General features: G+C 43.7%; 1 protein-coding gene across 3 annotated transcripts in view; it reads left to right on the top strand.

The window, feature by feature from the left end:
- The window catches only part of LOC146020156 (hexosaminidase D-like), a 60,507-nt gene extending 41,507 nt beyond the window's left edge, over positions 1-19,000 (top strand). For all 3 annotated transcript variants that reach the window (XM_083153041.1, XM_083153039.1, XM_083153040.1), the window contains exons 4-14: positions 429-538; positions 1,410-1,497; positions 7,803-7,967; positions 8,230-8,413; positions 9,967-10,038; positions 11,175-11,379; positions 13,940-14,022; positions 14,102-14,180; positions 14,340-14,441; positions 15,705-15,794; positions 17,540-19,000. In XM_083153041.1, the coding sequence (XP_083009167.1) occupies positions 429-538; positions 1,410-1,497; positions 7,803-7,967; positions 8,230-8,413; positions 9,967-10,038; positions 11,175-11,379; positions 13,940-14,022; positions 14,102-14,180; positions 14,340-14,441; positions 15,705-15,794; positions 17,540-17,726 (1,365 nt within the window). In that variant the 3' untranslated portion in view covers positions 17,727-19,000. The remainder of the gene's footprint in view (positions 1-428; positions 539-1,409; positions 1,498-7,802; positions 7,968-8,229; positions 8,414-9,966; positions 10,039-11,174; positions 11,380-13,939; positions 14,023-14,101; positions 14,181-14,339; positions 14,442-15,704; positions 15,795-17,539) is intronic.
- Positions 19,001-22,719: the final 3,719 nt, after the last annotated feature.

Genomic DNA, 22,719 nt, shown 5'->3' on the forward strand with positions numbered 1-22,719 from the left:
GCGTCTTCATTATTTAAAGGTCCTGTGGAGGTGGGAGGGGTTACAGTTGGATGGAGCTATTCAATTACTCAAGCATTTCCTTAATCCTTTTAAGTATTGTTTATGAAACGCTTTTCTGTACTTCAGTGTTCCTGTACTGTATTACATTCATTCTATCTGTTTAGCGCCTTGAGTCCTATTGTCAACTCATCTAGCCCACAGTCAGTACTGCAGTGTCCTCCAGATGGATTACGAGGAATAGAGTTTACGATGAGTATTATAGTCCAATTTTTTTGCTATATTGAAAATTGTATTTTACTAGTGGTACAATTTCTTAGATGAGATGTAATTAACACTGGGTATGTTAGGTAGACATTTCAGAACATAAATAACAGCTTACAGCGTGAAAAGTATTATGATTCAATTAAACTTGTCCTTTCTCTCCATAGATCTTTCCTCTGCTGTCCAAGCTTGGTGCCAATGGGTTGCTAATTGAATATGAGGACATGTTTCCATTTACTGGAGAGCTAGCCACCCTGAAGTCTCCATATGCCTATAGGTGAGAGGAGACATATATCCAATGACTGGCACATTTGGGATTCAATAAGTGTGAATACATATTTAATTACATGGGTTATGCGTATTGATTCAGAACCTACAGCAGACATAGGCAACCTGTAACACTCCAGCTACAACGATTCTACATCTCCCAGCCAGGACAGTAGAGCAATTGGCCGGGCCCAGGTATTTTTCAGTGGGCGTGGCCTAATTGCGGGTAGAGCGGCCATGCTTTACAAATACAGGCATTCTCGCACAAAGTCCTGCACCTCTGACATCTCGCAGGCTATTACATTTAGCCCTAGGTATTGTTTTTGCTGTTGACGGGCAATTGTGTACAGTGCATTAAAATATCTAAATATCAATTAATATTTATGGTATATCCCCCCCAAAACACCCACTTTTGGGTGATACCTGAAAATATTATAGGGCCCATTTATTATGTATGGGGTTTTAGACCCAATAATTAGAATTTTTTTTGTTGCCACTACAAATTCTGTATCATAGGGATTTATTCAAATTACAGTCCACTAAACTACGGTGCATGCGCGATTATCAGCCGTTATTGGGGAGGAGTCACAATGTTTTCAAACTGAATTGAAACCCATCGGCCATAAGGAAATAGGTTAGAGAAGACTTTTATTATGTTTTCGTTTCCGACAGCATACACATTGAGAAGTGCAGTTTGCAAACCATTTCATAAATTGTAAAACTTTTTGTAGATTATATAAAAAGAATCTTATCTGCAAAGAGTTGTATACTGGAACTGTATTCTGGCCTGTTTACAGTTACTAATGGGTCTGCGTGTATTATCCATGCTGGAGCTTCTCATTTATCAGTTCTGTGCCTCACACCTCTCTTCTGTTTTTTAGTGAAGTCGACATTAAGCAGATATTACACCTGGCTGAAATCAATAAACTAGAAGTGGTGCCGCTGGTACAGACATTTGGACACATGGAGGTAAATGATGGAATCTTACAGTATAATGGCTGTAAAAGTGTTATTTCCTTCCTGTGTGTTACCTGAAATACAATCTATGTTTTATCTGAATTCTAATACACTGTGTCGGAAAAATATATTAATACGCTTACACATTCGCTCGCATGCGTCCGCACAGAGGTGAAAATCATGGGATGGTCATTCACCATCCAATTTATTTTTCCTCTGTTGATTCTGAAAAGTAAGCCAGGATTCGCCGAATTGGAAGCGGACCCTGGCATCCTGTGATGCCTTCCGCCCGCCCCGAGCAGGCAGGAAAACGCCTCCATTCTGATGGGCCCTCCCAGTGTTTCTGTGGGCGGGCCCCCTGCCTGTTACTTAGGCAGCATGCCCTATCGGCAAATGAAATATCCACCAAAGGCTCTGACTGCGGGGGTTCGAATACCCCACCATTGGGCTCTGGGCTAAATTCGGAACTGTATCTCTCCATGTTTATGTTAAAACCACACTGCTGCATGACAGCACATCTACTGCATTATTATAGAAGAATCCTTGTATCTAAAATAGTATATGAATCCGACCAACATTATCACTCTAGAGTTTCTAGGCTCACATAATTATATTTGTATTTGCAAGGTAGGGGATATATTGATTTCTGCAGAAACACAGTCTATAACAATCGTTCAGAGTATTTATTGGGACGTTGGAAACCAAATTGTTCTATAGTTGTCTGTGGTTTATATTCACACTGAGAAGCCCAAAGGTTGTTGTTTTTTTAAATTGCGTAATTTTTTATTGATTTTTCCAAAAGTAACAAAGTGCACCAATAGTCAGACACGTCAAGTAATAATTGGTATACATCAAATTTGTGACATGATAGAGTATGTATAATTAACAATGTCAAGGGCATAGTATTGAGCATTGAGCACCTCCGCTGATAGAGTTATAAAAATGAGAATACCCAGAGGCGCCATTTGGGTAAATGGTAAGTACAAAGAGCAGTAGTGCATATGGTAATCATTTTATATATATTGTGTACTGCACAAAGCCACTCATCACGAATAACTATCAGAGTGTTCATATACCATGTAAAATATAGTATCTAGATACAATATTATCAATGACATGTCAAACATAAAACTAAACCCCAAACAAACCTACCTCAAAACCCCCCCACCCTGTATAATCTACCCCCAACTAAGGCATACCAGGAGCCCCTAAAACAGCTACCCCTACCCCACTAACTACACTAAGATACTAATTACCCTCACCTGCCCATTGAATTTTAGGAGGCAGTAAATTAGTGGTTTTAGCCAGAACTAATCCAAAATCGCCACAACCACAGGATATGATCTAATTTACACTACACCCCCCCCCCCCCCCAAATGCAGGATAGCATGGGGCAATAGATATTATTATTTATTTATTTATTTATTAACATTTTCTTATATCGCGCAGCATATTCCGTTGCGCTTTACAAAGGGGACAGTGATACAACAAAACAGGGTATTTACAGACAGTCAAAATGTAGCTCTGTAACATAATGTAACAAGCATTTTGTTGTATAACCACTCTGCTTCCCAGTAAGGAAACACAAAAAAAAGGCATTCCAGCCGCACTGTCACATCGGATCAGCACAAAAATATCTATGTTAAATCCAGACTAGTTTACATGCCACCATCAGGATATATCCTACATTCTGTACAGTACTTGTTTCCTAGCACGGCGGCCGTCGGGTTGATCGCATGCCTTAAGTTTAAGGTACTTAAGGCATGCGATCAACCCGATGGACCCGATTTTATGTCAATCACCAGTATATTTGCTGGTGAAATACAAAATCGCGTTGATCGGGTCCATCGCGGGCCATTATAATGGGCCACGATGTGACCGACGCGATCAACGCGATTTTCCCATAGAGAATAATGTTAAATTAGAAAATCGGGTCCATCGCGGCCCATTATAGTGGGACGCGACCGACGCGATCAACCCGATTTTCCCATAGAGAATAATGTTAAATTATTTTTAAAGGTAAAATCGGGTTGATCAACCCGATTTTACATAGGGAACAATGGGAAATGGGCCAATATGGCCAATTTCTCATTGTATAGGGTTAGAAAGTATGGTTAATGTCCCCCCATTGTTAATGCCACCCCACTATTGACGCCAACCCGAAGCGTGGCGAGCGCAGCGAGCCCGCGAGGGGCGGCGGTACGCGTCCTCCGACCTTTTCATACCCCCACTATCCATGTCGGCGTGGAGTTGATTTTATATAGTGCAGCGAGCCACCGAGCTCGAAGCGTGGCGAGCGCAGCGTATACCTGTGAAGTTATGCGCGTCCCCTCGCGCTGCTCGCCACGCTTCGGGCTTGGTGGCTCGCTGCGCTCCCCACACTATATAAAATCGCTCGCCACGCTTCGGGTTGGCGTCAATAGTGGGGTGGGGTGGCGTTAACAATGGGGGGCCATTTCAACCATCAGGGGGGTTTGCTATTAAAATGGGGAGTTTTGGGGCATTTTACATTGAAATCAATGTAAAATTGGGTCTCAGGGACCATTTTACATTGATTCCAATGTAAAAATTGGGTCGATCGCGTCAGTCGCATCGCATGCGATTTGGTTGGCATGCGATGCGATCGACGCGATTTTTCCGACCCGATCAATACATTCAAAATCGGTGGTGCCGTGCTAGGAAACAAGTACCTTCTGTACAGTAGATTCTAATAACAATTGTCTACATCTATAAGAAAAGTAATAAAGAGGAAGGGTATATAATGGAAATAGGGAGATATTAATTTTTTTCCCAGTAGAGTATAGAGTTAAAAATGTGCATTAGTAGAAAAGTATTAAACAGGGAAATAACGGTGGAACTGTAATGTGGTGACATTCAGTCCGGCCATTTATCAGACCCAAGATATGACAAAGGTGTGACAGGAATATCCCCACTCAGAGGCGGAACTACCATTGGTGCAGCAGGTGCATTGCACCGGGGCCCCTGAGGACTAAGGGGCCCACTACTGCCTAGATCAGCAGTTGTACCTCTGTCACCCACTGTTGTGGGGCCCAAATTGTACTTTTGCACCTGGGCCCACCACTCACAAGTTCCGCCACTGCACCTTTGAGGATACACAGGAAAACAACCGATAGATTTATACAGCAAGTACCAGGATCCAGTGAGTTTCGGCAGTAGTAGACAAGGGGTCTGTAACTGCATTGCAGTGGCATCAAAGCATATAGATCGGGAACAGCTTGTCATCACAAGTGTGGGTATAGCCATAGAAGAGTACCCCGTACCAGGCTCTTCTTCTTCAGCAAGGGAAAAAGCAGGATATTTCCCACAATAAAAGTACAAGCTACTGTATTCCAAGCTGATGCAGAGTTTATCAAATGGAAATGAAGCTGTCCCAAGCAGACGCCAGTAGTTGAAGAAAACCAACCCGGGATTTTCAAATGATTCTCTACGGTTGGTACAGGTCCCTTATAGCATACAGTATGTACTGGACATGTAGAGAGACATGATGATCCTTAGGCAGAATGTCCTCAGACACTTCAGCAGGTGTATCATGGGTATAGGAAGGGGATATAATGTCCTGCTGTATATCGGTAAGTTTTTTTACAAGCCTGTCTGCAGAGGAGGTAACAGCCAGCAGGATCTAGTGCAGCGAGGCTTCCATCATAGGTTCCATCAATAATAATAGAGGATGGCGGTGGCTAGCACACCGCCAGCATATAAAGAAGACTGGCAGCAGAAGGGCAATTGGCTGCAATCAGACTGGAGAATACCTCTGTTATATATATCAGGATATTCCCTTTAAAACTATGGGGCCTCCACATGCAGGCTAATTCGCCAGAGCAGGAGAACTGTGGCACAGTCTATAGTGGCGTCCACACAACAGAGACCTCCTCTTCATGAAGGCAGCAGCAACTACCTGTAATCCGGAGGGTGGAAGCGCCCAGGCAGACCACCAACAGAAAGGTCCGCAGCGGATGTCCCTGTAAGCCAGGGAAAATAGTAAGCCGCCAGCAGGGGCACAGGAGAGAAGAGGGCCGCGGCACAGGCTGCACGGATCCAGCACCGTCAGAGCCCTCCAAGATGGCACCGCCGGGGTCAGATGCCGAAGCAGGGAAAAGCGGGCTGCGCACTCCAGCACCACATCTACACCCGTCTGTCCCACGCTCCCGCCGTCAGGACAGTCCAGCCGGTGACACAGGGAGGTAAGCCTGTGAAAACAGCTCCACTCTGCCCGGGGAGAGGATATATTAGGCGGATATTTAACGGAGCTCAGTCCCCAAGCAGCCGCTCGTCAGTGTGCGGTTAAGCCACGCCCCCTGCCCAAAGTTTTTTTTACGGAATTAAGGGCCTGATTCATGTTTGTAAGTGAAGTAAAAAAAAAAAGTCACTTTGTTTCTGGAACAAACCATGTTGCCGGGCAGGGGTGCAAATACATTTATATTGTTTCTGTGCAGGGTAAATACTGGCTGCTTTTGCATATAGCCCACAAATACTAGACAGATTTATTTTTTACACTGCAATCTAGATTTCTGTTTCAACACACCCCACTTAAATCTAACTCTCTCTGCACCTGTTACATCTGCCCCAGTTGCATCCTTTTTTTTTTGCTAAACTACAAACATGAATCGGGCCCTAAATACTGTTAGGGAAATTAACAATCCTTAATTTTATGAGTACTCCAAGTGAAAATTGAGAGCCAAGTCACCTGGAGACAGATCAAGGTCCTCCTGATAGGGCACTAAAAGGATCATATACTCTCCAACTACTGACTCTATATACTGTATGCCACTCAGTGCAGTGATGCACAGATTGAGGGTTGCTCCATTCACTGGTCCATCACGGGAGCATGTAAAGGAGGGGTTGCCTATAGCAACAGTTCTAGTTATTATCTTCTTTTTTTACCACCTAGAGAACATAATCTGAATGGTAGCTAATGGTTACACCTCCATGATTGCAAAGTTGCACTTTAGTAAAATGAATCCTGCAGTAAGTGTTGAAACTGTGGGGAAATTTACTAAAGGAAATTCGTAAAAAATAAGTGTATTCGTATCCAGAAATACACCTATTTTTTACACATTCGTATTAGTATTGATGGGACATTCGTATTTGTATTTACAAATACGAATGCATAATACACCATTGACAGAATACAACAGGAATCATTCATTCAAAAGAATATTGATTCCTAATTTACTAAACGGCCGTATTGAAAATTAGCGGTAAACGTCCACTAATTGCCGCCAATTCCGAAAATACGGATGACAAAATGACTAGGGGTCCCCCGTATTTTAAGAACCAGCACCAGGCCCAACCAGCCAGCAGGGTAATGTCACAACCGGGGGACACGTGTATAAGTTCCCGTGGCCAAAACATTACCCCCTGACCGGTCAGCCTGGACAGGGGTCAGAATTACCCTACTCAGGCTGAAGCCTGGGGCTGTCCCCAATGCCCCTGGAGTGGTGGGCATTGGGCTGATTAAATGGTTTAAAAATAGAAAGAATCCTATTGTATATGGGTGTGGTATAGGGGTCCGACAGTCGGGATCCCGACGTCAGGATCCCGACTGGCCGGACCCAGACAGCATGGTGAGCGCAACTAAGCCCCTTGCAGACTTGCTGTGCTCGCCACGCTGCGGGAATGGCTAAGCGAGCCACCTATTCTATTCTCCCTCTATGGGGGTCGTGGACCCCCACGAGGGAAAATAGCTGACAGCCGTCAGGAACCCGGCTGTCTGTGTTTTGACAGTCAGGATCCCGACGTCGGGTGAATGACTGTTGGGATCCCGACTGTCGGGACCCCGTCCAGCACCCATTGTATATTGCTGTGGAACTATGAGTCCCAGCAACCCTCTCCCGCATGCAGGGACTTGGAGAACCACAAGTCCCAGCATGCGGGGCATTAAAGGGCCCACTGGAACTTGTAGTTCCACAGCAAGACAAATGGTTAACCACACAGACACATGTGTGAGCTGTATGTACAAACAAAATTTCCCCCCTTGTATCCATTCTTCTATAATCTAGAAATATCACTATTTTGCTGCCGAAATGTCCTGTTTATGGGTGATTTTCTCTAAACTGTATTGGTCAGTAACCGTAAAAAAATAAAAAAATCATTCACATGGTATAACTAATGCATTTACTAGGAAACCCTAAAATATGAAAACCTTTGAATAAGGTGGGGCTGGCTGGCAAGGAGGTCAATGTAGCTATTACCCCAAGAGCATTCAGAGGTGAAGTGTAAGCCCTAAAACGCTTGGTTGGGGTGTGGTACGGTGGGCTGTGGGATGTTATTGATGATTGACTCCTCTCTCCATGCAGTACGTTCTAAAGCATAACAAGTACAGAAGCCTGAGAGAGGTGGAAAGTTACCCCAACAGCCTGAACCCTCACTCTTCTGAGACTCTACCCCTAATGAAAATGATTCTGACGCAGGTTCTAGACATGCACCCAGGGAGCAGCTGGATCCATATTGGGGCAGATGAGGTGAGGACCGGTTCCAATTTTTCTTCTAACTCAGAGTTGATGGAATATACCTTTTAAGTTTCTTGATCCTCTCATGCAGATGTATTAAACATGTGATCTTACAGCTGCAGTGGAACTAAAAGTGCCAGCATGCCCTGCCACAGGTCTTCTATTAGAGGAATACTAAAACTGAAGCTGGGCATGTGCAGTTCGACAAAAGCTGGAGGGCCACCCTTACACTCATAGTAACATGATGCTTCCCTAACCACACCTGATATTGCAGGTTTTCCATCTGGGAGATGGGCAGGATTCCAAGTCCTGGCTAAACAGTAACAAAGGAGACTTGGGCAAGATGTTCCTTGATTACATTAAGAAAGTGGTCAGCTTCATCCACACACAGTACCCAGACAAGAGCCAGCTGATGTGGGACGATATGCTACGGAAACTCAGCTTGGAGAGCATTCAGGGTGAGCAATTACTTGTGTTGATATTGTTGGTAAGTGTGTGTTATTGGGCATGAAACGCAGAGTACAGAAGCTACACCAGCGGATAATGTATCGCAGATCCCATGGATGCTCTATCATGTGGTAACCATATGTACAAACAAACCAAAGAATGTGTGTACACATGGCGGGGCATGTGATGCTGAATGGGGGGCATGACATTATCATTATGGCCGGCTCCCTCCACATAATTCAGAGTTTAATGGCATTGTGAGGCTAGGGACAGACCGCCCACTTGTGGACAACTGCTGTTTAAAGAGGAAATGTTGGCACATGCAGCACACTATGTGCAGGTGGTGGCCATTCCAGGAGAATAGGCAAGTATGATCCAGCTGGATACTTGTGGGTCACATACCTGTGTCCCACTGTGGAGTTTTAACAAAAGTAGAGAGATGGCATCCCATATGCTCAAAAGTACAGAATATGACCATCTTGGTTAGGTACAGATGCTCCGTGATGGAGCGTCTTGGAGGTAGCGCAGTAGCGAATTCCGTTCTTCAACAATTTGTTACTGTTCGCTTCAGCAGGGGTTCCTAAACTCGGTCCTCGGGACCCCGCACAGTTCACGGTTTCCAGATCACCCGACAGGTGCACAGGTGCATTCATTACTCATTGACACATTTTAAATGATCCACAGGTGGATCACTGAGCGACCATATCCCTGTGTGTATGGGGCAATGGTCACTGGGAGTGCGCTCCCGCGATCAGCCCTGAAGTAATAGCTGCGACCAGAGCCTTCCCCCGGCAGCTTCTCGGCAACCAGCGGCTTTCCCCAGCGGCTTTCCCCAACAGTGTCTCATTTTCATCAGCTACCATTGCTTGTCGCTGATGAAAACGGGACACTTGAGATATGCTCGCTGAGCAAGGGACATATGGGGGCATTCAGTAAGTGCTCATTTTTCTCCTAGGTGAAAAATCTGCACTTTTCTCTATATTTTAGGGTGAATTGGGATTCCCCCAATTCAGTGGTGGAAAAACACCTGGATATGCTTGTGTAAGACACTTTCTGGGCAAAATTGCAGATATTTTCCCTGCTTAAGGCATTTTAGGCCCATGTCTTTTTTCGTGAAATCAGCTAAAAAGGCCTTTAACAGCAGCGAAAACAGCTGCAATTGAATAGTTGGGGGTGGGATTAGTTCAGTTTTTTTGGCTATGTGAAAAAACAGAACGAATTGAATACTCCGAACAGTGGAAGGAGGGGGATTTTCCCGCAATACAGAGTAGGGTGCATGAGAACTCAAACTGCCTGTTTATTTATTTATTTAAAAGTTCATATATACACTTGTTATTTATTTTAGGCTGAGTAATTTTAAGGTGTGTAGAAACTACAAGTCCCAGCATGCATTGTTCTCCACTGGTTGTCAAGGCATGCTCTTCGATTCTGGCGTACCACAGGTTGCCCGGGTTAGTTTATGTGACAACATGACACTCAGCACTCCCTTGAAATTACATTTCATTTTCATATCTTCTTGTTGATTATTATTACTGATAAACTAATTCTGTGTGTCTCCTCGCAGCTTCCGGAATCACCCAGCATGTGTCTCCTGTGATGTGGATGTACCATTCAAGTTTTTATTTTGATCAAGTCGGTAAGACAAACTTTACCACTTCTCTGATTGGTCAAAATTTGGTTTCCATCGAAACCCCCTTCCTTTATTATTGTCATATATCACACACTTGCTCAGATCACATTGAGAATGTTTTTAATGATACATTCCTTAGAAATGTGTGTATGTGTGTGTGTGTGTGTGTGTGTGTATATATATATATATATATATATATATATATATATATATACACACACACACACACACACACACACACACACACACACACATTGCTTTGCATTATATGCTCCACAATGACATTAAGCAGCTTATATCGCTGTGATCAGCATGTCATAAAGTCCCGTTACATTGACCTGGGGCCACTGGTAATCAGACAGATGGCATGTGTTTCTAATGCAAGGGGTGCACCGACAGCTTGCATAGATCTCGTGACTGCTGTTTTAAAAAATTGCAGTAATATTCTATCTCAGTTGAATCCTAATGAAGATGGTCTACACACCAGTATACTGCGGACAGCTGGCTCAGTTGCTGTTAGTTCCTCTCTTGCAGTGTAATATATTCAACGTAATGTTCCCAGTTGGACTATTGTATCGGAAGTATAGTGAGAGTGTATAGATAAGGGTATGAAGGATCCCTAACAGGACACAATTTCCAGATCATTGAAGTGGCAGACAGGCATATTACTTTACCTCTCACGTTGTAGATACACCAGTAGTCTGGAAAACATGAACTGCTAGGGGTCTATGAAGACCACGTTGGCCACTCCTGCTGTGCAAGTAAGAAGTAGAGATTTAGCTCATGTTCATATGGTTTTTAAATGCACCTGCAAGGAGAAGGCCAACAAATAGGTATCCCTATAAATATTGGGCCTAATTCCAATTTGGTCGCTGTTAGCAACGCTGCTACATCCTTTGCATGCAGCAGTGATGCTGCCATATGCTAATGCAGCAGGTGTCTGTGTAAGTAGGTACCTCCTGCATACCCATGATCCATTGCTGCGTCCGACTATTTTTAGAGGTGCAGCACATGGGTGGAGAACTAATGCAGCTTCTCTCCTGTGAGCTCATTGACTACTATGTTAAACAGGTCATTTTAAATGAATTGAGATGGCTTTGTGTTCGGATAAATGTATTGCATTAATTGTCTTCCATTCTCAGGTTCCTTAATAGCTAAGTATGAGAAAAGTGGATTTTCAAATATTTGGTTCGCAAGTGCATTCAAAGGGGCTTCGGGGCCCACCCAGATGTGGACCCCCATAAATCTGCACATGAGGAATCATGAGCAGTGGAAGAAAGTTATCGATGGGATGAAGAAGTTCCCCAAAATCAAGTACCAAGGCATAGCGCTAACTGGGTGGCAAAGGTGAGTTATGGGTAATAGCATGAAAGGGTAGTACTTTGTGGATCTTCTTTTGTGGGTGCACATAGAGGCATGAAAGTCTCTGCACTTGGCAGAACTCCAGATTCTAGAAGAACTAAATCCTTACACTTTAGAAACCATTGTTTTCTCTTAAAATATTGCTTAGTTTATGCATATTCATGGGGTAAATCAGGCATGACCAAACTATGGCCCTCTGGCTTTTGTGAAACTACAAGTTCCATCATGCCTTGCCACAGTTTTGCTATTAGGGAATGCTAAAACTATGGCAAGGCATGCTGGGATGTGTAGTTTCACAACAGCCGGAGGGCTGCAGTTTGGCCATGCCTGGGTTACATGAATCATGAGAGTGAGGGAACTCTGAGTTTGCTTATTACATGTAGCACTTCTATTCTTTTAAAGCTGCTTTTTATTGTTAGCATTGCTTTGTGTGCATCTAGAAATGCGCAAGTCCTCTGACATGCAACAGGATTGGGCCGTTCAAACATATGAACTGGGACCAGCTCAAAGCAGGTGCATGGTCATTTACCTTATCAGCAGTATCCGTCTGCACAATTAGGGTGGAGCCAGACTGAGAAGCCTCTTGGATGCAGTGGCATAACTATTCAATTTGCGCCCCCCCTGCCAAAAATTTTTGGCAGCGCCCCCTCCCCCCCCCCCCCCCAAGTAGAGTTAACCCCCACCTGCCTTGCCCCTCCGCAATTATGCCGCGCCAGCCGCCGGTCTTGGCCGCCGCCTCCTCTAGCATCCTCAAAAACTGTCTACTGTATGGCAGCAGACATTTTGTGTGTGTCACTTTTCATTAGCAGCAGGACTCAATGCCAGGACTCAATACCTCAGACAGATTCGGCAGTGGCAGCAGGCGGCAGCGGGTAACAATAGCCCCGCAGACCCCCCGGCGCCCACACTTTCTCATCGTGGGGTCTGCAGGCTATTGTTAAGCCACTGCTTGGATGTACATGATTTCCTCTAGTATAGGGTCCTATGTTCTGATGGGAGCCAGAGTGGTCATATTTACCACTGCATGATATCTCTTATAGGTATTACTGATAAACTTATCCCACATTTGCTTTGTTGCCATAGTGCAGCAGCGGGTGTGGTAAATTAACTTTATTAAAGTTCTTCCAAATATTAATCAAGTGTACTTCTGTCCTGTTCTATATGGTGTATGGACAGGTTACCTGCAGTCCTGCCTGTACATTATTAAAGGCTTAATCCTTTTGGGAGAACTAAAGTCTCCATTTCCAGGGCGGATCTTTGGCCAAATGCAGGGACACACCTGAGCTGCACAGTGGAGGTGGGACTTAATACCTGTGCCCAATAAGGAGCCTTTATTATCTGGTAATCAGGGAAGCAAATGGCCCCTCTAGCTATAACAAGGAAGGCTTGAATACTCTTAACCCAAATAGGACCTTATCACTTCAGGGGGTGTAAAGAACAGGCCCTTCTTTTTTCGGAGAGCATCCAAAGACTCCAGTCTCCATCAGTTTCACCACTGCTTTAGATATCTCACCTCCTATAGTGTTACCTTTGCAGTAAACCAACATGGCTGCCGCATCTGGTACCCTTGAAGATGGGATGAAAAATACCTGAACCTGAAGGTTTTGTGGTGACTCTACTCTGAGTGTTACGCTGCAATTGCCCCATTTGTGTCATCTCTTCTCGGGGTAGACTATACCACCCAGGGAAATCTTACACAGTGCGCCCAAGATGGCTGCCTCACCTTGTAACTTCTGAGGGTGGAACCCATGGAAGTTATGACCCTGCACCCATCCTGCATTATGCTTACTTTGCATTCTATGGCTTGTCTATTACTTAAATCTTCTGTGTTATGTGCATTACTTTATGTCTGTAAAATGCTTTGCATCCTGTTGGAGAAAGAAAGCTGATTAAATAAAATAATAATAATAATTATTATTATTATTATTATTATTATTATTATTATTATTATTATTTAAAAGACTGGGACATGCATCTAAAAGATCAGAAGATTTAGCAAAAGATCCACAGGAGTGTGTATCCGACTGAAATCGGTCGATTTTCAGCCAATTATCGGTAAATCGGTCGATTTTCAGCCGATTATCGGTAAATCGGTCGATTTGCAAAAAAAACGTTCTGTGGGCACCTTAATGCTTAAATTACAAATCAAAATACTATACCCTATCTGTCCAGTGTGTGGCACTGCAGCATTATGTGACTCCATATTAAATCGACCTAACTGTATAAAACAAGTTTGTCCCGAAACATGAAATATCAGTAACCGCAGCCAGAGGGCAGCAGTGGTTTACATTGTCACTAATGGAGATCCCACAGTCAACTGCAGTCCTATGCTTAGAGATTGTCCTGTGTATGTATGCCTCCTTGGGCTGTGTATTAAATGTCCGTTATCCTCTGAATACAGATATATGCATATAAGCTTTAGTAACTTTGCTCCCTTGTCTTGAAAACCGGCTCCATAACCATGGCTGGTGTAAAAGACACGGCAGCAAAACTGCTGTACACCTCTAGCGTTCAGCGGTACATCACTGACTGCATCTCCCTGCAGGTACGATCACTACTCTGCACTCTGTGAGCTGCTGCCAATAGGAATCCCTTCCCTGGCTGTGTGTCTGCAAACACTCAAGCATGGTAAGTGGATCTGCTCTGCGCTAAATGTCCCTCTGTACCGACTAGCAGCAAGCCTTTCATATCCCTTCATCCCACACAGGGCAGTTTACTGAGGAAGTCAAGAAGGATACTGCTCTGATACTGGGGTTCAGCAGCATCGATGTGGAGAAGAACATTTGGTAATTATGTTCCACATGATTTGTCTGGAGTTTCCTTATTTCCGGCTTAGCTGCCCGTTGCATATAGAGAGTTGCAGTTATTAATGAATGCAGTCATGGAAATGTTTTTTTTCTAGAGATCAATGTTTTACTTATTTTTTGTTGTTCTGTTCCTATTAGTCAGGGGACCGGGGCTTTTCCAGGAGCTGAAATTTATAGCATGGTGAAAAAAGTCAGCATGGAATTGAAACAGAAAGTGCGAGCTATCGTAGAGGAAGATAGGTATGAGATGAATGACTGTGCACAAGCTGTGCTACTCGCACTGCAATCCGGACCACATGACTGTGCTAGGCATGTGACCAGTGGCTGCAGCCCCCCCCCCCCCCACCCCCACCATCCACCATCAACAGTAAGCATAGTGATTGCAGTGGTATCCTATTGGAAGCACTATCTTCTAATCACCCGCCATTCTATGATCGGCACATACGACTCCCAATGGGAAGCCTTTTTACCAGCGTTGTTGGGCTTCTAGGACTGCAGCCGATGCAGTCCATAGAAGTCACAGAGAAGAGAATGGAGTTGCCGCTGCGCATGCGCAAATACATCCCCAACAACCGTGAAGTTCGTCTATGGCTGCACAGCATACAGCCCATAGACGTTAGTGCCCATACTGTCAGGTTTTTTTTACACGTACTGTGACTGGCGCGCATGCGCACCAGTGATCATGATCACGGCATGACAGTGGTGAAATGGGCAGTGGACAGAGCAGAATAAGCCCTTTAGCAGCTCCCTCAAGGACTCAAGGTAGGAGCCGCCACTGCATGTGACGATGCATCACTCTCCTGGCAATGTGACTGTGCACCAGCACCGCTCTCCTGGCCATGTGACTGTGCACCAGCACCGCTCTCCTGGCCATGTGACTCGGTACCAGCACCTCTCTCCTGGCCATGTCACTCTACACCAGCACCGCTCTCCTTGCCATGTGACTGTGTGCATCAGCACTGCTCTCTCCATGTGATTGTGCACCAGCACTGCTCTCCTGGCCATGTGACTGTGTGCACCAGTACTGCTCTCCTGGCCATGTAACTGTGCACCAGCACTGCACTCCTGGCCATGTAACTGTGCACCAGCACTGCATTCATGGCCTTGTGATTGTGCCAGCACCACACTCCTATCCATAGGACTCTGCATTAGCACCTTTGTGCTGGCTATGTGACTGTGCACCAGCACCGCTCTCCTGGCCATGTGACTCTGTACCAGCACCTCTCTCCTGGCCATGTCACTCTACACCAGCACCGCTCTCCTTGCCATGTGACTGTGTGCATCAGCACTGCTCTCCTGGCCATGTGATTGTGCACCAGCACTGCTCTCCTGGCCATGTGACTGTGTGCACCAGTACTGCTCTCCTGGCCATGTAGCTGTGCACCAGCACTGCATTCATGGCCATGTGATTGTGCCAGCACCGCACTCCTATCCATATGACTCTGCACTAGCACCTTTGTGCTGGCTATGTGACTGTTCAGTAATACTGTATTTTTTTCACAGTGAAATCGGTGGCTGGTTCTCCCGTTACCATAGGAAACACAAGTTTGGCAGTCCGTATAAAATGGAAACATTCAGCGCCAAAATTTTAAAGTAAGTATTCACTTACACCAGGATTCCCCAACCTGGGGCGTGATTCGGAGGCAGACTCTAACTATACACAGTGCCCATGTTCATGTAGAACTGTGATTATTTGCTACTGCATGTGTGTGTGACAAATTAATCTCTCTCCCCTATGACTACTTTTTGTCCCCTGGGTTCATTCTTCAATTTCCCAAATTGACTGTTTTGCATTAGAATTCATTAGTCCCTGTGTTATGGTTCTCCTCTCCAGTAAAACATGTTTCGGTGAGGTTTTCTGCCTACTGCATTTGCAAAAAGAGACGCTTGCATCCATAGACAGATTTAGTCGTATCTTTCACCTTCATGCACTCATGCTGGGTACACAATATGCCAACGGATCTGCCAGATCTGCTAAGCATACACACTTACCAATCGGCTGCTCAATATACCTGGACAGATATATCTTGGCAGGCATTTGGATATGTTCGCCCAGCTGTGACGTCATTATCAGAAGTTCCTATGGCTGGTATATGGGACAGTTGGTGGGTGGACCGTGCACACTGCCAGATAGGCCAATATATTGGGCACCAACCTGATATGTTGTTCACAGACAAATCTGGTGTACACACCCTCTGAACAAATTTTCTCAAGTGTGTAGCCAGCCTAAGGATGAAACGTGTTTGGCAGGTTTCCTATGTTGAAAGATTTAGGTTTATCTTCTTAGGGATTAGTTGCAAACAAAGACACAAATAAAATTTTACTTTCATAGAATAGAATAGAATCAACGGTACTCTTTACCTAGCACGGCGCCCACGATGTCCATCGCGGTCATCGGGGGTAAAAAATCGCGGGCATCGCGGCCATCGCATGCACTAAAAAAACAGGTGCGACGCGATGCCCGCGATTTCCCATAGGGATCAATGTTAAAAGTGTGATTGGACGCAATTTTACTGTTCAATGCCTCAATGCCCGCGATTTTTTCATAGGAAACAATGTTAAATGGGCCACAGAGCCCTAATAGTCCCCCTGAAGTCTGAAATGGCCCTCACAATTGTTAACGCCACCCCACGATCAACGTGAACCCGAAGCGTGGCGAGCGCAGCCGGGGGCTGGGAGCACTGAGGAAGCATGCAGGAGCTCTTCTGCATACGACCACCCCCGGCCCCCACAACGGAAATAGAATACGATACATTTATAAAAAATTACTGGAAGCCAGTGAGATATAAACATTAATTTGACAAAAATAAAAATGTGAAAAAAAAGAATTGAAAAATAGTTTGAGGACCCCTGATTTATCAACACACACACACACACACACACACATACAATAGTCAGACATTGCCCCCATTTGGGTCATCTGGCGGCACTTTTACCTAGATGATTATATTGCTGCAGTGTAAAGTATTATTATCCCACATCCGGATTGTTAGTGCTCAGCGATATAATAGGGGGGGTATTCTGGTTGATTCGCAACGCTGCGAATTTGAAAACATTGACCATTTGCTTGCAATAGATGCTTTGCGACGGCATCTGCACAATGAGCATTGAGTTTTATAAACGCAGTCTGTAAATTGCTACTGTAACAAGTCTTGTTGTACAAATGGCGTTCTATATATTTCTATGATTATGATCTTTGAGAAACATAAAATATGTACTTGTTATTATGTCCTCTGTTATCATCTCTTTCATGATCTGGCTCCTTGCCCAGAGTATACTCCTAGGAGAGGATTATTTATTACCATTGATAAAACTGTCCCTTCTTTACTCTTCTCCAGAACCAACGAGGAGTGGGAGACTCACATAGAGGCCCTGCGAGCCCAGCTGAATTCCATCTATTTCCCAGATACGGTGGAGGAATGGATGGAAGAGAATATAAATCCATTCATGGACTCACTGCGATCTGTGGCCAAAGATTTCCAGGAGATCCTGGCTCTGAAAGCCCAGCCGAAGGTCATACTGTAGACGGGGAGTGAGCTGGTGTCCAGGGTGGGACAGCAACGTCAGAATGATGCAAATGGGTCTTCATGGATTAGAAGGGTTAACATTTTGCAGACCAGAAAAATACAACGTATTGCCCAAAGATCTGCCAAATAGTTCACTATTATGGTGCATGGGTGTAATAATATAGGACTGCTTATACACTGTGTGTAGAAGGGTCCCTAATGTGTCGGTATGTGAAGTGTAATAACTGTGATAGAGTCCTGCACTGTAATGGCAGAGTAAAGGTAACTGTCTATTGCCACTACATCTATTACAGTGTTATATCATCCATGCTGGCTGGTAATCGCGTGCTGACATCTGCTAAGCAGCAGTTTCGGGAGATTCAGAGACAATGCACCTGACACTTTATTAATGAGAATTTATCCAATCTGTTCTCTAGAAACTGGTGATGTAACTGCATCACAATGAAGGCCTGACACAGACTGGAACAATGGAAAAGCATTGGATCACTGCACTAGTACCTCATGAATATTTATCATGTTAGAGATTCCTAGCTAAATAATTGGCTGTGCTCTCCTGAATACTAGGAGAGCAATAGTGTCCCAGCTGTATGAAGGATCAGGTGCTAGGGAAGCACAATCTGAATTGCCGCTACCCCTGTACAGTATGGGTTGAGTCTAGATCTAAGTGGGCTAAAGGTCCTAACCCTAGTTACCCTCTCCGGATTGCTGGATCCCAATTCCACAGGCTAACTGTAACCTCTCCCCGAAGCTTAACCCTAACCTCACAGGAGCGCTGGATCGTAGTCCCACAGCCTAACCGCAACTTCTCCCCACAGCCTAACCATAACCCTAACCTCAGCAGGAGATCTGGATCCTACTCCCACAGCCTAACCCTTATCTCTCCCCACAGCCTAATCCTAACCTCCCAGGGAGCACTGGATCCAGCCCCTCACTTGGAGGTCCTTTAGGCCACTTAAATCATAGGCAAGGAAGCAGAATTGGTTACAGAAACTGACCACATCCTCAATTTGATCAACCACTCACAAATGTACCAAGATAATTTCACCAACCCAAGTTGTCCAGCCTCTTTTGATCACTGAAAATAGGGAAATCCCTGTGAAAATTGGGATGTATGGGGTCGTGGTGTCCACCAGAAATAAATATTTGGCTGCCGTCATTTTCAGCAGCGATGTCTTTGCTTCCCTTGCTCAAAATCTGAAATGCTTAGAAGCTGCTAAATGTACATTCTTATGTATTTTTATGGTTTCTAAATTAGTGAAATAAATACTATAAATTTGTATTAAATTGTTTCATTTTATATGTATTGATTTTGTTGCTGTCATTATAAGTAGAAAAAAATCAACGTTTCGTATTTGACGTGTAGTTTGATCAGAAGGACTTTCATGCTGAATCATAAATTGAGCATACACACTGGGCATTTTTGCCCAGAGTGTATGCAGAGCGATGATCGCTGAAATCGCTGGGCTGAAAATCATTCAGTGCATACACACTGAGCAATTCCCCCCCCCCCGCCCAGTGATTTTCGACGCTGTGAACGGCTCTCTGTAGCAGGACGCTATGGAAAGCTGCTCAGTCTGCTGGTAAAACCTGCAGACAAACGGCATCCGCCGGTGATGATGCGGGAGTGGGCATCAGCCTTCACAACTCGTCACCTGTCCATACACACTGGGCGGCGGCTTCTGAGCTGGAAGCAGCTCAAACGACAAAACTGGGCTGCTTTCAGTTCAAAATCGCCCAGTGTGTATGCGCTGTTTTACTTTTTTTTTTTGTCTTGTTTATTATTTTTTATTATTAAATTACATAACTTCACAACATTACATTAGATAACCAGTTGTATCCATTAACAAATTAATACTCATACATATAAAAAACTACTTTGATATGCAGGAGAGTATAAAACAGTGTGATAAAATCAAATGAGGCTTCTGAGGAAACCGTCAATCACTGTGGACGGAGAAACGCGTCAAGCCAGTACAAGCCTGCTACCAGCATTGTATCTACAGCCCCCTGCTTTATTTCATCTCCTATCCTGCATTACTCCTGAGACCTTCGCTACGCAAGCCCAAACGCTGGGAGTGACCTGCGGCGATCCCCTGCAGCGCGAACATCGGGCCGGTGAGTGTGATGTCCTCCTCTCTCTCCAAACATCTAGAGGACAGCGGGAGACGGGAGAGCTACTGTCTGCTCCCGACGGAGGCTCCAATCACAACAGAGCCCCGCCGGTTGAAGCGGATGAAGTTCCCCGTTACAAGTTCTTACACCCGGCTGGCGTCACCTCACATCAAGCTTGGTCTCTGGTAACTATAATCAACAGAGTTCTGTTACTAATTGGAGTGTAAAGCAATTCTATAAGACACCTGAACTGTCATATTTAACAAACGGAGTAAAACAATTTAATATGGAGAATTGACTTTTCTATTAATCACCAGATTAAAGGGACTGTGATAATAAATCATAGAAAGTGCTATTATCAAATCTATTGAGACATCAAATTTACTGTGATACCAATGCTGAATATCTATTGTTTTTATAATTATAATTTTATATGTATGGTTATGTGTATAATTTTTATATCCTTTTTTTTTTTTTGCAAATTAAATTTTTATTGGTTTTAAATACAGGTACAAAAAACATTCTTTAGTTTCACTGTCATACAGACAAACAATCTGCGAGTAAAATCGTACCAATATATTTTATATCCTTTTTTATTAAATTGAACAGATCAACACAGTGCGCTCTCTTTATTTAGTGTTTTTAGTCCTTGATTGAATTTATTTCACTTGGGAGCAGCACAAATATAGAACTGGTTCTGTGATTTTTTGATTATTACTTAATTGGCTGCGCCTGATATACCCAGTGTATATATTTCTTTGTATCCATTAACGAATTAATACTCATACATATAAAAAACTACTTTGATATGCAGGAGAATATAAAACAGTGTGATAAAATCAAATGAGATCTTATACTGTGCACACACATATGTTGGTTATTTATTCCCTATGATTTTGACTATATAGTCAAAATTGTAAGGACAGTCAGCCAAAAGTCGTGTTAAGGGTTCTTACTGATGCGCGGCACCACTCGGTTGGTATCGTAAATAAAAATAAACTGAAGCACAGTCTACTTCTACTATATCATAAGGAGGGCCATGCCGCATTGTATAGCTCCCCCCCACCAGCCAGATCCCTGCAGCCACCGATATCAATAGTGGCGGCCGCTGTATAGCACCGCGTGTACACACCTTTATAGCACATGCCTTTTTTTTATATATATATATAAATCAAAGACTAAAAACATGTTTTTTATAATGGTATTAACTACAGGTAAATAAACATACGCTTGTTGCTGGCTTTGTGCAGTGTTCAGCCAGAAGCCATTATACAGTACAAATGGGGGTAAAATGAGATAATTTATACTGTACCCATAGAAAACATGGATAATACTGAATACATACTAGCAGGGTATTCAATTAAATGCATTCCATGTTATGCTAATGTCCTGATATTGTGATTTATGACCAATGATCATTATTGCAGTATCTAATTAGAGGCCATTTTAATTGGCCAAAAAAGACTTGCGATCACGCAAAAAGTCATGGGATCCAGGAAAAGTTCCTGTTCCCATGTGTTATCGCAGCTCCAACAGCTGTGGGTGCCTGAACCACCTGAAGTATAATCCCTGATAAGTGCCAGCATCTAGGGGAGGAGCAAACTGCATCAGGGCAAACGGTATAGCTGGTGGCAAAGCCACTAGCAGCGGTAAGTTACCACTGCTAATAGGATACCGCTATAAGGAATCCTATTGCAGATGTATTGTTTAAAACATATTAAACATATCATTTTGCTTTTAATGCACAACTTCATGGCTCTAATCACACATCTGGTATTTTAATTGACCTTTGTTATGTTTGTATCAACTGTAGTTTGCTCAGGATTTTTAAATTGCATTACGTCATAAATATTTAAATTATAACTGATTTTATTTTCACGCTTATTATTATTTTCTTTTTTTAAAACACATTTTATTGAGTGAATCACATTCAATGGACAGGTGTAATAGAGTACCTTGGCAATTACAAATCAGCATTAAATTAGCTAACGTTAAAGTGATTCAAAATGTTTACATTTGAGAACGAGAACCTCGCGACGATGGTGTGGCAGACTGCCCAGAAAGGCATTTCAGCGAGGCAAGTATAGGAACCGAAAGCGAAAGATGTGCAGATAGAATTAGATTTGGGTGAGTTATTTTGTTTCTGTGCAGGGAAAATACTGACTGCTTTATTTTACACTGCAATATAGATCTCACTTTGAAGAAAAACCCCACCCAAATCTAATTCTCTCTGCACAAGTTACATCTGCCCCACCCGCAGTGCACATGGTTTTGTCCATCTAAGAAGGATTTTGTCAGAAAGAATGAACTAGAATAACCCCCTAAATGAGGGGGGGGGGTATTTTGAGAGGACAGCGAGGGAGACCAGGTTTTATTCAATGTTTTGAAGGAGTTACGTATAGCAGCCTTCATGTACTCCATTTTATAAACATACGAGATACGGGACATAATCGTTTGCGTGGGGGCTGGAGAGGGCTTTTTCCAGTCAACGGCAATTTGACATGTCATAGCAGATATTATATGACGGGATAGTTTATTCTGATGATGAGTGAGGGAGGGTAGAGTTAAGGGAAGCAGAAAGTATTTGGGATCAGTGGGAACAATAACATCAAATAGACTGGAGAGGAGGGAGATAACTTCTCTCCAAGTATTGGCAATTTTCGGACAGGACCACCAAATATGTATCAATGTACCCTCTGCTGCGCAACCCCTCCAACACCTATCTGAAGCATCTGGGAACATAGTTTTTAAACGAGAGGGTACATAATACCAACGATATAGCCGTTTGTATACATTTTCCTTAATCCTCACACATATCGAGCTGCTGGCAGCAATATGCCAAATTTCAGCCCATTCTGAACAATTGAGAAGTATGTAGT

This window comes from Crinia signifera, chromosome 7, assembly GCF_055691185.1.
Source record: "Crinia signifera chromosome 7, ASM5569118v1, whole genome shotgun sequence".
Taxonomy (NCBI): Eukaryota; Metazoa; Chordata; class Amphibia; order Anura; family Myobatrachidae; genus Crinia; species Crinia signifera.